The sequence below is a fragment of the Chiloscyllium plagiosum genome, unplaced genomic scaffold (assembly GCF_037043375.1).
Source record: "Chiloscyllium plagiosum isolate Xiang-an unplaced genomic scaffold, Cpla_swu_hap1 HiC_scaffold_11, whole genome shotgun sequence".
Lineage (NCBI taxonomy): Eukaryota > Metazoa > Chordata > Chondrichthyes > Orectolobiformes > Hemiscylliidae > Chiloscyllium > Chiloscyllium plagiosum.
Genome location: NW_028270149.1, coordinates 15,715,446 through 15,729,454, shown reverse-complemented (window position 1 = coordinate 15,729,454; position 14,009 = coordinate 15,715,446). Strand labels below are relative to the sequence as shown.

The 14,009-nt window shown below is 44.1% G+C and overlaps 1 protein-coding gene across 4 annotated transcripts in view; it reads right to left on the bottom strand.

The window, feature by feature from the left end:
* LOC122557425 (RPA-related protein RADX) overlaps positions 1-14,009 on the bottom strand; it is a 96,059-nt gene that overhangs the window by 30,606 nt on the left and 51,444 nt on the right. For 3 of the 4 annotated variants that reach the window (XM_043705146.2, XM_043705143.2, XM_043705142.2), the window contains exons 9-11: positions 13,012-13,179; positions 10,280-10,437; positions 2,365-2,525 (exon numbers count right to left, since the gene is read on the bottom strand). In XM_043705146.2, coding sequence (XP_043561081.1) covers positions 2,365-2,525; positions 10,280-10,437; positions 13,012-13,179 — 487 coding nt within the window. The remainder of the gene's footprint in view (positions 1-2,364; positions 2,526-10,279; positions 10,438-13,011; positions 13,180-14,009) is intronic. The other variant, XM_043705144.2, reaches the window with a different exon arrangement.

Sequence of the window (14,009 nt, the reverse complement as noted above, 5' to 3'; positions counted from 1 at the left end):
ATTAAATTATATTCTGTTTGAACATGTCTAGTTGTAAAATACATTTTTTCAGGAAAATAACAAAAGGAAGGTAATTGTCTTATGATATTATTGCTGGTTTAGGATTCAGGCCAATATATTCTTAGGCTAACATGCAAGAATGCTTTGGGGTAAAATGAATTTTATGTAAAGACACAGCCATGTTTTACAACAGTTTAGATTTGTTATAGCATTTGTAGCAAAATTATATCTACATATACACCAAAACACACCTTAGAATTAGGATTGACAATGTGCTTTACCGCCTTAGGTATTCTTAGGTCTATGGATTGGGACATTTGGGATGACAGTTAATCACTAGTAGATGATGCTATGTATTCTAAGCAGACACATACATTGTTTATTAGTGTCACTTTATCTTTGATAAAGATCAATGGAGTTGGAAGCCCAAGAGAAAAAGCCATTACAAAAGGGATGATTTTATAAAATGATTGACGTTAAAGAATGAATCCCGAGATAGTTGGAAATGATGCAAGCAAGGTAACTCTTACTTTAAAGAAACCAATCAGCATTTGGGCGCACACTACTTAGTCAGTCTGGGAACAGCCATGAACTGTTCATTCATTATCAAGCGAATGAGACTTCAGGATGTCTTTGATCATTCACACGAGACAGTCACTCACAAACCTTACTAAACCTTGTGTTTTTAGTGGTTGGACTGACAAGAAGGAAGATGAAAGATTGAAGAAGAACTTCAGTCAACAGAACAGGACATCTATGTACGGACATTCAGTATAACAAACTGGTATCCTTAAGCCAATGGCCTGTAAAACCACTGCTTTTATTAATTATTATTACTTTTGTACTTATCATGATAAACTTAATAAATTCTGTAAAACTTGTCAAAAGGTATTTGTACCTGGAATGGATTATGCAACCAAACAGGACTAGTAAACATTAGTATCGCTCGTTCAAACTCCGCCTATAATTCTAATCACGAGTTCTTGTGGTGCACCGATAGTATCCCTACCTCTGGGTCAGAAGATCTGGGTTCATGTCTGACCTGTCCCAGTGGTGTGTTAAAACATGTCCAAATAACTCGATTCACATAAATATAAATGTTACTGAGGGCCTGTTGTGCAAAGGTAACATCCCTAACTCAAGGCAATGTGTAAATTTAAATATAGTTGAATAAGGTCTTACAACTAAAAACAAATCAAATCAAAAAATCTTCGCCTTTTGAAGATTGCAGTCAACTTGTGCTTCAGTTGAGTCCTGTGCTGTGGTCTTGCCCCATGGGATGCCAGTTCAGACTTCCCTCAGTTTAATTTAGCTTGGATCCCAGTAGCTGTAAAGGTAAGGAGACTCTAGCGTTTGGTGTGGCATGAGTGCATGTCCTTGTTTTTACCTACTTGATTTTAACCCTACTGCGAATCCTCTTGCAAGGATGCCTGCCTTGAAGAAGTTTTCCTCCTCGCTCTACAAGAATCTCAGTGAGTCTCTCCACTCTGCAGGCACCCTGCCTCTTTTCCTGATGTAGGGCTTTTACCCGAAATGTCGATTTTACTGCTCCTCGGATGCTGCCTGGCCTGCTGTGCTTTTCCAGCACCACTCTAATCTAGACTCTGGTTTTCAGCATCTGCAGAGCTTGTTTTTACCACCATGAGTGCATGTCCTCAAGGTGAGACAAACTGAGCCTAAAGCACTGGTATGTGCATTATCTTTAACACATTACCCTCCACAAGGACACAGGAATTTGGAACAGGAGGCAGCTTGAGGTTGCTTCACCATTCAATTGGATCATGGCTATCTGTCCCTGAAATCCCCTCTCAATCAACAATCCAAAGCATGCAGCCTTGATTGTGTTCAATGACCTGACCTTTCCTGCTCTCTAGAGGAAGTGAATTCCACTAAAATAACAACACAGAATCACTGCAGTGTGGAAGCAGGCCATTCAGCCCATCAAGTCCATACTGACCCTCTGAACAACATTCCACCCAGACCCAATCCCTTCCCCTAATCCTGTAACCCAGCCTTTCCCGTGGCTCCCCCTCTCACCTCATCTGCACACCTTTGGACTGTGAGAGGAAACTGGAGCATCCGGAGGAAACCCGGAGAGAATGTGCAAACTCCACCCAGACAGTCACCTGAGGGTGGAAGTGAACTGTGGCGCTCTGGAGCAGCAGTGCTAACCACTGAGCCACCGTGCAGCCCCACTCTTAAGAGAGAGAGAGAGAAAAAAAATCCACTTCCCACTCTGAAGTGGGAGATCCCTTATTGTTAAACTGTGCGCCTTCATTGCAGACTCAGCCCACCAGGGGAAACAGTATCATAACATCCAGCTTGGTCAGCTCCTGGGCAGGATGTCTGGCTCTGGTACAATACCTCAACCAGTAGCGGGTAAATATTGGCGTTGACTGTCTCTGATGATGCCTCACTGGATTTACACGAAGCTGCTCTGTTTGCTGGATGACTCTTGTGTCTTTCTCTGGGCCGTGCAGACATCTGACTGGTTGTGAAGACGAGGCCCCGAAAGCATCAACCTCCTGCAAAGGCAAGTCCAGTCCATTTTGAGTTTTTTTTTGTGATACATTTAACTAAAGTAAATACTGCAGATGCTGGGAAACTGAAACAAACACAGAGAACACTGGAGAAACTCAGTAGGTTTAGCAAGCATCTGTGGAGAGAGAGAAAAAACAGAGGCAACATTTTGGGTCTTCTTCAGAGTCATATCCAAGACTCAAAATGTTAACTCTTTCGCAGATGCTGCTAGACCTGCTGCGTTTCTCCAACATTCTCCATTTTAATAGGAATTTAGATTAGATTAGATTCCCTATAGTGTGGAAGCAGGCCCTTCGGCCCAACCAGTCCACACCAACCCTCCAAAGAGTAAACCACCCAGACCCATTTCTCTCTGACTAATGCACCTAGCACTACGGGCAATTTAGCATGGCCAATTCACCTGATCATTCAAGCTGAGCAATGGTTTCTCAGGACAATGGGGTTTGAATTCAAGAAGAATGTTAATAAGGGTGTTAAACAAGTAGGTGCCAGTATTAGATTCCAAACAGATCAGGCAAACTGTGCAGGATGGTAGGGAAGGAAGTGGCCCATATCTTACAGTAACAGAAAGGCAGCGAGTTGGATGAATACACAGGATCCTGGAAGATCAGGAAAATCTGAATAGTACTGAAAAATGGTGCGGCTGGGGAATGACGATGAGGTATAGGAGCCGAATTAGGCCATTCAGCCCAGTGAGTCTGCTCTGCCCTTCAATCATGGCTAATAAGTTTTTCAATCCCATTTTCCTGTTGTCTCCCTTTAACCCTTGATCCTCTTCCCAAACAAGAACCTACCTACCCCTGTTTTAAAGACACTCAATAACTTGGCCTCCACAGCCCTCTGCAGTTATCAGCTCCACAGATTCACACCCTCTGGTGGAAGAAATTCCTCTTCATCTCAGTTTGAAAGTCACCCTTTCATTCCGAGGCGGTGCCCTCAGGTCTCAGTCTCTCCTACTGGTGGGAACATCTTCTCCACATCCATTCTATCCAGGCCTCTCAGTATTCCATATGTTAAGGTAAAAACAAGGACTGCAGATGCTGAAAACCAGAGTCTAGATTAGCGTGGTGCTGAAAAAGCACAGCAGGTCAGGCAGCTCCTCTCTGATCTATCACCTTCATCCCCATCCCAATCCACCCGTTGTACTCATTGGTACCTTCCCCCACCCTCCTCTCTGACATATCACCTCCATCCCCACCCCCTTTCACCTATTGTACTCTATGCTACTTTCTCCTCACCTCCAGTCCCCTCTCATTTACCTCTCCACTCTGTAGGCACCCTGCCTCTATTCCTAATGAAGGGCTTTTGCCCGAAACGTCGATTTTCCTGCTCCTCGGATGCTGTCTGACCTGCTGTGCTTTTCCAGCACCACTCTAATCTAGATTCTATATTTTAATCAGACCATCTGCCCCTCCCCCATCCTGTCCTTCTCAATTCCACTGAGTATAGACCCTACATCCTCAACCACTCCCCACATGACAAGCCCTTCACTTGCGGGATCATTTTTGAAAACGTCCCCTGGATCCTCTCTAATGCCACCACATCCTTCCTTCAATACGGGCCCAAAATTGCTCACAACATTCCAAATGCTGTCTGACCACAGCCTTACATAGCCTCAGCCGTACATCTCTGCTCTTGTTTTTTAGCCCTCTTGAAATGAATACCAAGACTGCATTTACCTTCTTAAGTGACAACTGAACCTGTATGTTAACCTTAACAGAATAGAACATAGAACAATACACATGCAGAACAGGAGCTTCAGCCCTCGATGTTGCGCCGACCTGTGAACTATTCTCAGCTCGCCCCCCCACACTACCCCATCATCATCCATGTGCTTATCCAAGGATTGTTTAAATCTCCCTAATGTGGCTGAGTTGACTACATTAGCAGGTAGGGCATTCCACGCCCTTATCACTCTCTGCGTAAAGAACCTGCCTCTGACATCTGTCTTAAATCTATCACCCCTCAATTTGTAGTTGTGTCCCCTCGTACAAGCTGACATCATCATCCTAGGAAAAAGACTTTCTCTGTCTACCCTGTCTAATCTTCTGATCATCTTGTATGTCTCTATCAAATCCCCTCTTAGCCTCTTCTTTCCAATGAGAACAGATCCAAGTCTCTCAAGCCTTTCCTCATAAGAGCTTCCCTCCAGACCAGGCAACATCCTGGTAAATCTCCTCTGCATCTTTTCCAATGCTTCCATATCCTTCCCGAAATATGGCGACCAGAACTGTACACAATATTCCAAGTGTGGCCGCACCAGCGTTTTGTATAGTTGCAGCATAATACTGCAGCTCCGGAACTCAATCCCTCTACCAATGAAACCTAACACACTGTATGCCTTCTTAACAGCACTATCAACCTGGGTGGCAACTTTCAGGGATCTATGTACATGGACCCTAAGAACCCTCTGCATATCCACACCACCAAGAATCTTTCCATTGACCCAGTACTCCTGTTATTCTTCCCAAAGTGCATCACCTCACATTTAGCTGCATTGAACTCCATTTGCCACCTCTCAGCCCAATTCTGCAGTTTATCCAAGTCTCCCTGCAACCTGCAACATTCTTCCAAACTGTCCATTACTCCACTGACTTTAATGATCTAGCACTCCAAAACCTCTTTGTGCTTCAGATTTCCAAAGCCTTTTCCCATTTAGAAAATAGTCTACACCTCTTCTTCCCACCAAAGTGCAGAACCTCACATTTTCCCACATTGCATTCCATCTGCAACTTCTTTGCCTACTCTCCTAAACTGTCTAAATCTTCCTGCAGCCTCCCCACTTCCTGAATACCACCTGTCCCTCCACCTATCCTAGTATCATCTGCAAACCTAGCAACAATGCTCTCAATTCCTTCATCCAGATCGTTAATGTATAATGTGAATAGCTGTGGTTCAATAGGAACCTTTGCACAACTCCACTAGTCCCTGGCTTACCAAACTGAAAAAGACATGTTTATCCCTACCCGCTGCCAGTCAACCAATCATCTATCCTTGCCAGAACCCTGCCCCGAACACCACGGGCTCTTATCTGATTTAGTAGCCTCCTCTGCAGCACTTTGTGAAAGGTCTTCTGGAAATCCAAATAGATCACGTCCACTGGCTCTTTCATATCTAACTTGCTCATTACCTCCTCAAAGAATTCTAACAGTTTTGTCAGGCATGACCTTCCCCTGATGAGGCTGTGCTGACTCAGCCCTATTTAACCACACACTTCCCCGAGTACTTTGCAATCTCATCCTTAATCATTGGACTCTGAAGTCTTACCCATCGAACAAAGCTTAAAGTGTGTTGCTGGAAAAGCGCAGCAGGTCAGGCAGCATCAAAGGAGAAGGAGAATCGACATTTCAGGCATAAGCTGGCCTACAGATTCCTGTTTTCTGCCTCCCTCCTTTCTTAAACACGGATGGTACATTAGCCATTTTCCCATCTTTTGGGACCCTCCCGTCTTGATTTATTTATTGTCATGTGTATTTTGTTACAAAATACAGTGAAACTTATGGTTATATAGTGTCGCAATTCTCCAGTGCCATCTTAAAACAAAGTAAAAATAAACCAACACATTGAATATAAAAGCAGAAAAATAAAGAAATAAAGAAAAAAGATTCCAGAAAGATAACTAACAATGCCCCTACAATCTCCTCAGCTAACTCCTTCAGAACTCTAGTCCATTTCATCCAGATGATTTATGCACACTCAGACCTTTCAGCTTCTTCAGCACCTTCTCCTTATGACAGCCACTACACTCTCCTGACTCTCAAAGTTCTGGTGTGCTGCTAGCGTCTTTCAGGGTGAAAATTGATGCAAAATACCTATTCAGTTCCTCCTTCATTTCTTCATTCCCTATTACTTCTTCCCCAGCCTTATTTTCCAGGGGTCCAATGTCTGTGCTTGTCTCTCTCTTCCCTTTGAGATATCTAAAAAAAACACTCTTGCAATTTTCTTAAATAATACCAGTTAGCTTACTCTCATAGTTCATCTTCTCCCTCCTTATTGCTTTTTTTAAAAGTTATCCTCTGCTGGTTTTTAAAAGCTTCCTAACCCTCTGGCTTTCCATTCATTCACCACATTGTATGGTTTTCATTTTGCTTTTATACTATCCCTGATTTCTCTCGTCAGCTGTGGTTGCTTCATCCTACCCTTAGCCCGTTTCTTCTTCCTTGGGATAAAAATCTGTCATGCCTCCCGAATTAACCCCCAGAAACTCCTGCTGTTGCTGGTCCATTATCTTCCCTGCTGGGGTCCCCTTCCAATCAACTCTGGCCTGCTCCTCCCTCATGTCTTTGCAGTTACCTTCCCTCAACTTTAATACCGTTACATCTGAGTCCAGCTTCTCATTCTCAAACTGGAAGGTGAATTCTGTCACATTATGGACACTACCCCCTAGAGGTTCCTTCACCTTAAGCTCCCTAGTCAAGTCGACCTCATTACACATCACCAAACTCAGAATTACCTGTTGGGGTCGAGTACAAGCTGTTCCAAAAAAAAATCTTGTTGACATTCCATTAGTTCCTTTTGTTGGGAACCATTACCAACCTTATATCCCCAGTTTTCCGTGATTACTGTGACAGTGCCCGTCTTATGTGCCTTTTCTATGTTCTGGTTTATTTTATGGTCCACATCCTGACTATTGCTAGGAGGCCTGTACTAAACATCGATCAGGGTATTTTTCCTTTTGTGGTTCCTCAACTCTACCCACACACAATTCTATATCACTTACTGCATTTGGTTTAATTTCATTTCTTACTAACACAGCAACCCTCCTCTGAGCCCGCACTCTCATCTGCCTGACCTCTTGATAGGACATGCATCCTTGGATATTTAGTTCCCAATCCTGATCCCCTTGCTACCATGACTCTGTCATACCCACCAATTTCAATCTGTACCACAAGCTCATTTTACCTTGTTCCATATACTGTGTCCATTTAAGTACTGCACCATCATTTGAGGGGTGATAGATATAGGACAGATGTCAGAGGTAGTTTCTTTACTCAGGGAGTAGTAAGGGTATGGAATGCTTTGCCTGCAACGGTAGTAGATTCGCCAACTTTAAGTACATTTAAGTCATCATTGGACAAGCATTAGGACGTACATGGAATAGTGTAGGTTACATGGGTTTCAGATTGGTATGACAGGTCGGCGCAACATCGAGGGCCAAAGGGCCTGTACTGTGCTGTAATGTTCTATGTTCTAATCATTGACTGTGTCCCCCTTTTCATTGTTGCCCTCTTGCCTGCTGCACCCAAAGTCAGATTCCTGACCCTTTCAAAACTCTCTGCCCTTTTACTTGTTCTGGAAACGTTAACAATCTCTGCTAAGCCCACCTTCCCTTTAACTTTTTTCATTATTTTCCAAATAACTGAACACTTGCCTATCCATAGCCCTAGTTAAGCAATTCGCCAGGATTCTCGTCCCAGCATGATTCAGGTGGAGCCTGTCCTAATGGAACAGCTCCCTCCTTCCTCAGTACTCCTGCCAATGAATCTGAACCCCTTTTCCCCACATCAATCTTTGAGCCACACATTTGTTTCTTTAATCCTGTTGACCCTGTGCCAATTCGCTCATGGCTCAGGTAGTAATATAGAGATTATCTTTTTGGGTCTGCTTAATAATTTAGCCCCTGACTGTTCATATTCCCTCAGCAGAACCTCGTTCTACCTGTAATGTTGGTACCTGCGCAGACCATGATAACTGGATCGTTCCCCTCCCACTCTAAGTCCTCTGCAGCCCAGTTCAGGTATCCTGAACCCAGGCATCAGGCAGGCAACATAATCTTTGGGACTCTCGATCCTGGCCACTGGAACAGTGTCTATTTCCCTGACCTTCCCTGACTTATACAATTCCTGATTACAACTACATTTCTCTCTTCTCCCCTCTCTTGAATGGCTCCCTGTACCACAGTCCTGTACAGAGGAATCTCGATTATCCGGCATTCAATTAACCGCATTTTGGATTAACCGAACAAGATCGCAAGGTCCCGATGCTTGGCTAACTATGTTATCCAACATATGATTATGCGGCATTCACTTAACACAACGAAATACTCTCTGCCCGTGTCCTTCAGATAACTGCGGTTCCTCTAGTCATCCCCACTACAGCCCCTGCTCTAATCCACAAAGGGAGCAAGAATCTCAAACCTGTTCAACAGGCTCAAGGGCTGAGGCTCCTTCAGCACTACCTCCTGGATTCCTCTATCTTTCTCACTTGTAGTCCCACCCTCCAGTCCCTGATCACTGACCATTGAGGTGGTTTATCTAAGGGGTATGACTGCCTCCTGAAACACAGCAGTTTGGTAACTCTCTCTCTCCCTGATGTATTGCAGTGTTCAAAGTTCCAACTCTGAGCCAGAGTTCCTCAAGCAACCAACACTTGCTACAGATGTGGTCACTATGAATCACAATGATAGGGGAAGCAAAGATGATGAAATGTACAATGTTGAGTTGGCAAAGCCAACTCATGTAATATTTACTGGTTGGAGAGTTCCCTATTTGCAGTGTGACTTGTAATGAGCTTCATTGGTCTTTCTCAACATTTGGCATGAAGTATCAATATCAGAGTTCTCTCATTACAAACATTGCCATGAAACACATCAGATGAGTAAGGTTAATTTATTAGGGTGTATTCCTAATGCAAAAAAATTTTAATTGATTAGAGATAAGAGTTAGCATGACGAATAAAACAGGTCAGGTGTTTAATTGCTGACAAGTCCACTCATGGTGACAACAGCAACTTCAGGGATTGTACAATGTTTGACACCATTCACAAATGCTGGACAACACTCAGAATCAGACTGACAGATAGTCAGTAACATTTGTGCCACAGAATTGCTCAGAATGACCATCTCAAACAAAAGAAAATCTAGTCATCGCCCCTTGATTTTTAATAACATTACCATCGCCGAAACCTTAAACTTACAACATTTTTGTCGTTGTCACTGAACAGAAACTGTACTTCGTCAGCAGCGGCTACAAGAACAAGTCAGAGGTGGGAATTTTGCAGTGAGTAACTCAACTCCCGACTCCCAAAAGCCTCTATTCCTGATGAAGGGCTTTTGCCCGACACGTCGATGTTCCTGCTCCTCGGATGCTGCCTGAGCTGCGGTGTTTTTCCAGCACCACTCTGATCTCAACTCCCAAAAGGCTGTCTACTGCCTACAAGGCACAATCAGGAGTATGATGGAATATTCTCCACTCCCCTGGACGGGTACAGCACCAACAACACTCAAGTAAGTTGACATCATCCAGGACAAAGCAGCCTGCTTGATTGGCACTACATTCCACTGACATATAGTGGCAGGCATGCATACCATCTGTAAGCCGCACTGCAACTACTCGTCATGGTTCTTTCAACAGCACCTTCCAAACCCATCACCTCTACTACCTAGAAAGACAAAGGCAGCAGATACATGGGAAACCAATTCCTGCAAGTTCACTTCACTGTTCTGACTTGGAAATGTATCGCTGTTGCTTCAGTGCCACTGGGTCAAAACTCCCTCCCTAGCAGCATCTGGGGTCTACCCACACCAGGCGGGGTCGTGACATCTCTGCTCTGCCATCACTTTCTCACGGGCAATTAGGACTCGACTACAAATGTCAGTAGTGGGCACATTCTGTGAAAGAATAAATGTCACTGGAAAGGGTGCCAGGTTGCAGATTTGAGGGACATGATTATCTCCAGTGGCTTCAAGTAAAACCACTGGTAAGTATTGAACCAAACTTCAGCATTGAGCTAACCATACCTGAATGGGCACTGCTCCCAGTCTCACAGCCGGATCTGTGTGACAGATGTATTGAACAGCAACGATGGTTCCCTGAAGGATAAGCCTCTTGTGCTCTTTATAGTGCAGACTTTCAATCTCCTTCTTCAGTTCACTGGTGGAGGTCAAGAGAGCCTCAGCTGGAGAATTAAAACCCATTTTGGATATGAGGTTAAACAACCAACAGCCTCATAGTAAACACAAGCACTTCATAAATAAACAAGTAAAACATTATCTGCTGCAGGGCCACAACTGGGCTTTCTGATGTTTCAAAACAGTGACAGATTTTTGTAACTGACAGGATTAATTCAGGTTTCTTATCAAGGAACTATTGGTCGAAGATGACACATTTGTTGAATGTATATGACAACACTAGTAAACACTTGCATATGAATGATAAATGGAAATGATAACATAGTGCTAACATTACCAGAACAATGGTAACACAGTGCTTATGTTACAAACCAGTGGTAAACATAGTGCTAGTATTACCAAACCAGTGGTAACACAGTGCTTATATTACCAAACTAGTGGTAAAATAGTGCTTACATTACCAGACCAATGGTAACATAGTGCTAGTATCACCGGACCAGTGGTAACAGTGCTTATATTACCAGACTGGCGTTAACATAGTGCTTATGTTACCAGATCAGTAATCCAGAGGAAATAATACTGTGTTTCCCTCACCAATAATGCTTCCAGACTTGCTGAGAGTTTCCAGCATTATTTTACCATTCCAAAGGCCTAGATTAATAATTGACAGACTTGATTCAGTGTGGTAGCTGGAGGAATTTAAATTCTATTTATTAAATAAATCCAGAATAAACCATTATTGAAAGTAATGATGCCCAGAGAATGTTACACGTTGGCACAAAATCTCACTTGGTTAGCTGAAATCTTTTCAGGAAGGAAAGCTACCATTCTGGTCCCATCTAGCCGACAAGTGACTCCAGACCCACAGCAATGCGGTTGACTCTTAATTGCACTCAGAAAGGGCCAAGGAAGATGGTGAAGAAGACACCTCACCACCTGATTCTGAAAGGGCAATTCAGGAGGGTGAATCAATACTGGTCTTGCCAGCGGTACCCACAGCCTGTGTATTAATTATGAAAAAAAAGGCAGAGGTTTTTTAAAAAACGTATTAATTTGTGGGATGTGGGTGTCACTGACATGGCTAGCATGTATTTCCCGTCCCTAGTTGCCCTTGAGAAGATGGAAGTGAGCTGCTTTCTTGAACCGCTGCGGTCCACATGCTGTGGACTGACCCTCAATGCCCTTAGGGAGGGAATTCCAGGATTTTGACCAGTGACAATGAAGGAATAGCGATATATTTCCAAGTCAGGATGGTGAGTGGCTTGGAGGGGAACTTGCAGGGGGTGGTGTTCTAATATATCTGCTGTGAGAAAGTGAGCACTGCAGATGCTGGAGATCAGAGTCGAAGAGTGTGGTGCTGGAAAAGCACAGCAGATCAGGCAGCATCTGAGGAGCGGGAGAGTTGACGTATCGGGCATAAGCCCTTCATCAGGAATGACTGATGAAGAGTTTATGCTTGAAACGTTGATTCTCCCGCTCCTCGGATGCTGCCTGATGAGCTGTGCTTTTCCAGCACCACACTCTTTGACAATATATCTGCTACCCTTGTCCTTCTCGATGAAAGTGGCTGTGGACTTAGAAAGTACTGTCTAAGGATCTTTGGTGAATTTCTGCAGCGCATCTTGTAGATAGTACACACTGCCGCTACTGAGTGTCAGTGGTGGAGGGAGTAGATGCTTGTGGATATGGTGCCAACTAAGTGGGCTGCTTTGTCCTGAATGGTGTCAAGCTTCTTCAGCATTGTTGGAGCTGCACCCGTCTAGGCAAGTGGGGAGTATTCCATCACACTCCTGACTTGTGCCTTATAGAATGTGAATTGGAATTGGGGGAGTCAGGAGGTGAGTTATGCGCTATGGTATTCCTGACCTGCTCTTGTAGCCACCTGTGTTTATAAAGACATAAGGTGCTCTCACAAAGCTGCACATGTTTGCATCAGACTGATTCAGTGATAGCTCACTGCACAGTAATGTTTACCCAGTCCGAATCAATGTAGAGCCAACCCTGTACTATGCCCAGTATTTGCTTTTGGTCATCCTCTGCCGCAGATTCTGAAAGTTGAATACAGCAAGTTGGAAATGGCAGGGCAATCCATTATCCTTCATAAAGCCCTGAGAGTCAAGATCATCCTCTTGTGTAAAGAAAAACAGGATTTGCATTTTTATAGTAATATTTGTGACCTCAGGAAGTCCCAAAGCACTGTACAGCCATTGAAGCACTTTGGAACACAGCAGCTCAATTTGTGCACAGCAAGCTTCCACAAACAGTAATGAGACAATAATCAGATAACCTGATGTTTTCATTTTGCGTTACTGATTGTAGGATAAATATTACTCGAGACACCAGGGGTAACTCCTTTGGAAAAGACCCATGGGAGCTTTCATAACACCCGTGAAAAAGCACAGGGGCTTTATTTTAATGTCTCAACCCAGAAATGGACTCAACTGGAGGACACAAGGATCGATCAAAGGGGGGGTGGTGATGGTACACAGAGCAGCCCCGGGGGACGTTCTGTCTCGGACGCGAAGCTCAATCGTTTTCCTTACTAAGGTTCATTATTTTGACAGTTAGTCAGGGACACCATCGAGGAATTCAAGGTGCAGCGAGTCCAATACAATTCTTACCATCCAAATTTTTACAGTATTCCTGAAATAACTTTGGGGCTGGAGGGAAGGAATAGTAACCGCCAATTACAGAACTCTTCATCACATCCTTCTCGTGCTGCCCTTTTACCCACCGGATGAAGCCCTGGACTTTGGGATCCTTTGTGTATGGCTGGCCTTTGTGATGCCCTGAAAATGAACATCAGGAGAGATGGCCATGAGAATGAATGCAAGGAGGTCAGTCAGAACAGCACTGGTCACCGTACAGCAATTATTACCAAGCAGCTTTTAACACTCACATCATCAAGAGGTTACTGTGCTCAACAAACAGGCTCATTACCTCAGCAGCATCATGTGCTAAGGAGGCCATTCAGTCCGTAGTAACAATGAGGAGCTATTCAGACAGAGTTATTCAGTCACCTTTTTTTTAAATTCATGGACCAATAGAATTCCTACAGTGTGGAAGCAAGCCATTTGGCCCATTGCGTCCACACTGACCCTCTGAAAAGCATACTACCCAGACCTACCCACATGCGCTATCCCTGTAAGCCTGCATTTCCCATGACTAATGCCCAGCTCTGCACATCCCCGGACACTGTGGGCAATTTCCTATAGCCAATCCACCTAACGTCCACATCTTTGGACCGTGGGAGGAAACCCACGCAGACATGGGGAGAACGTGCAAATTCCACACAGACAGTTGTCCAAAGCTGGAACCAAACCCGGGTCTCTGGCGCTATGAGGCAGCAGTATGAACCAATTTAATTCCTTCACGGGATGTGGGTCTCACTGGCTATGCCAAAATTCATCCCCATCCCTAATTACCCAGAGGGCAGTTAAGACTCAACCATATTGCTGTGGGTCTGGATTCATATATAGGCCAGACGAGGTAAGGATGGCAGATATCCTTCCTGAAATGATTTAAGTGAATCAGATGGGTTTTTCCTGACAATTAATAATGGTTTCACAGTCATTGGACACTTTGTGAATTCAAATTCCACCATCTGCCATGGCAGAAT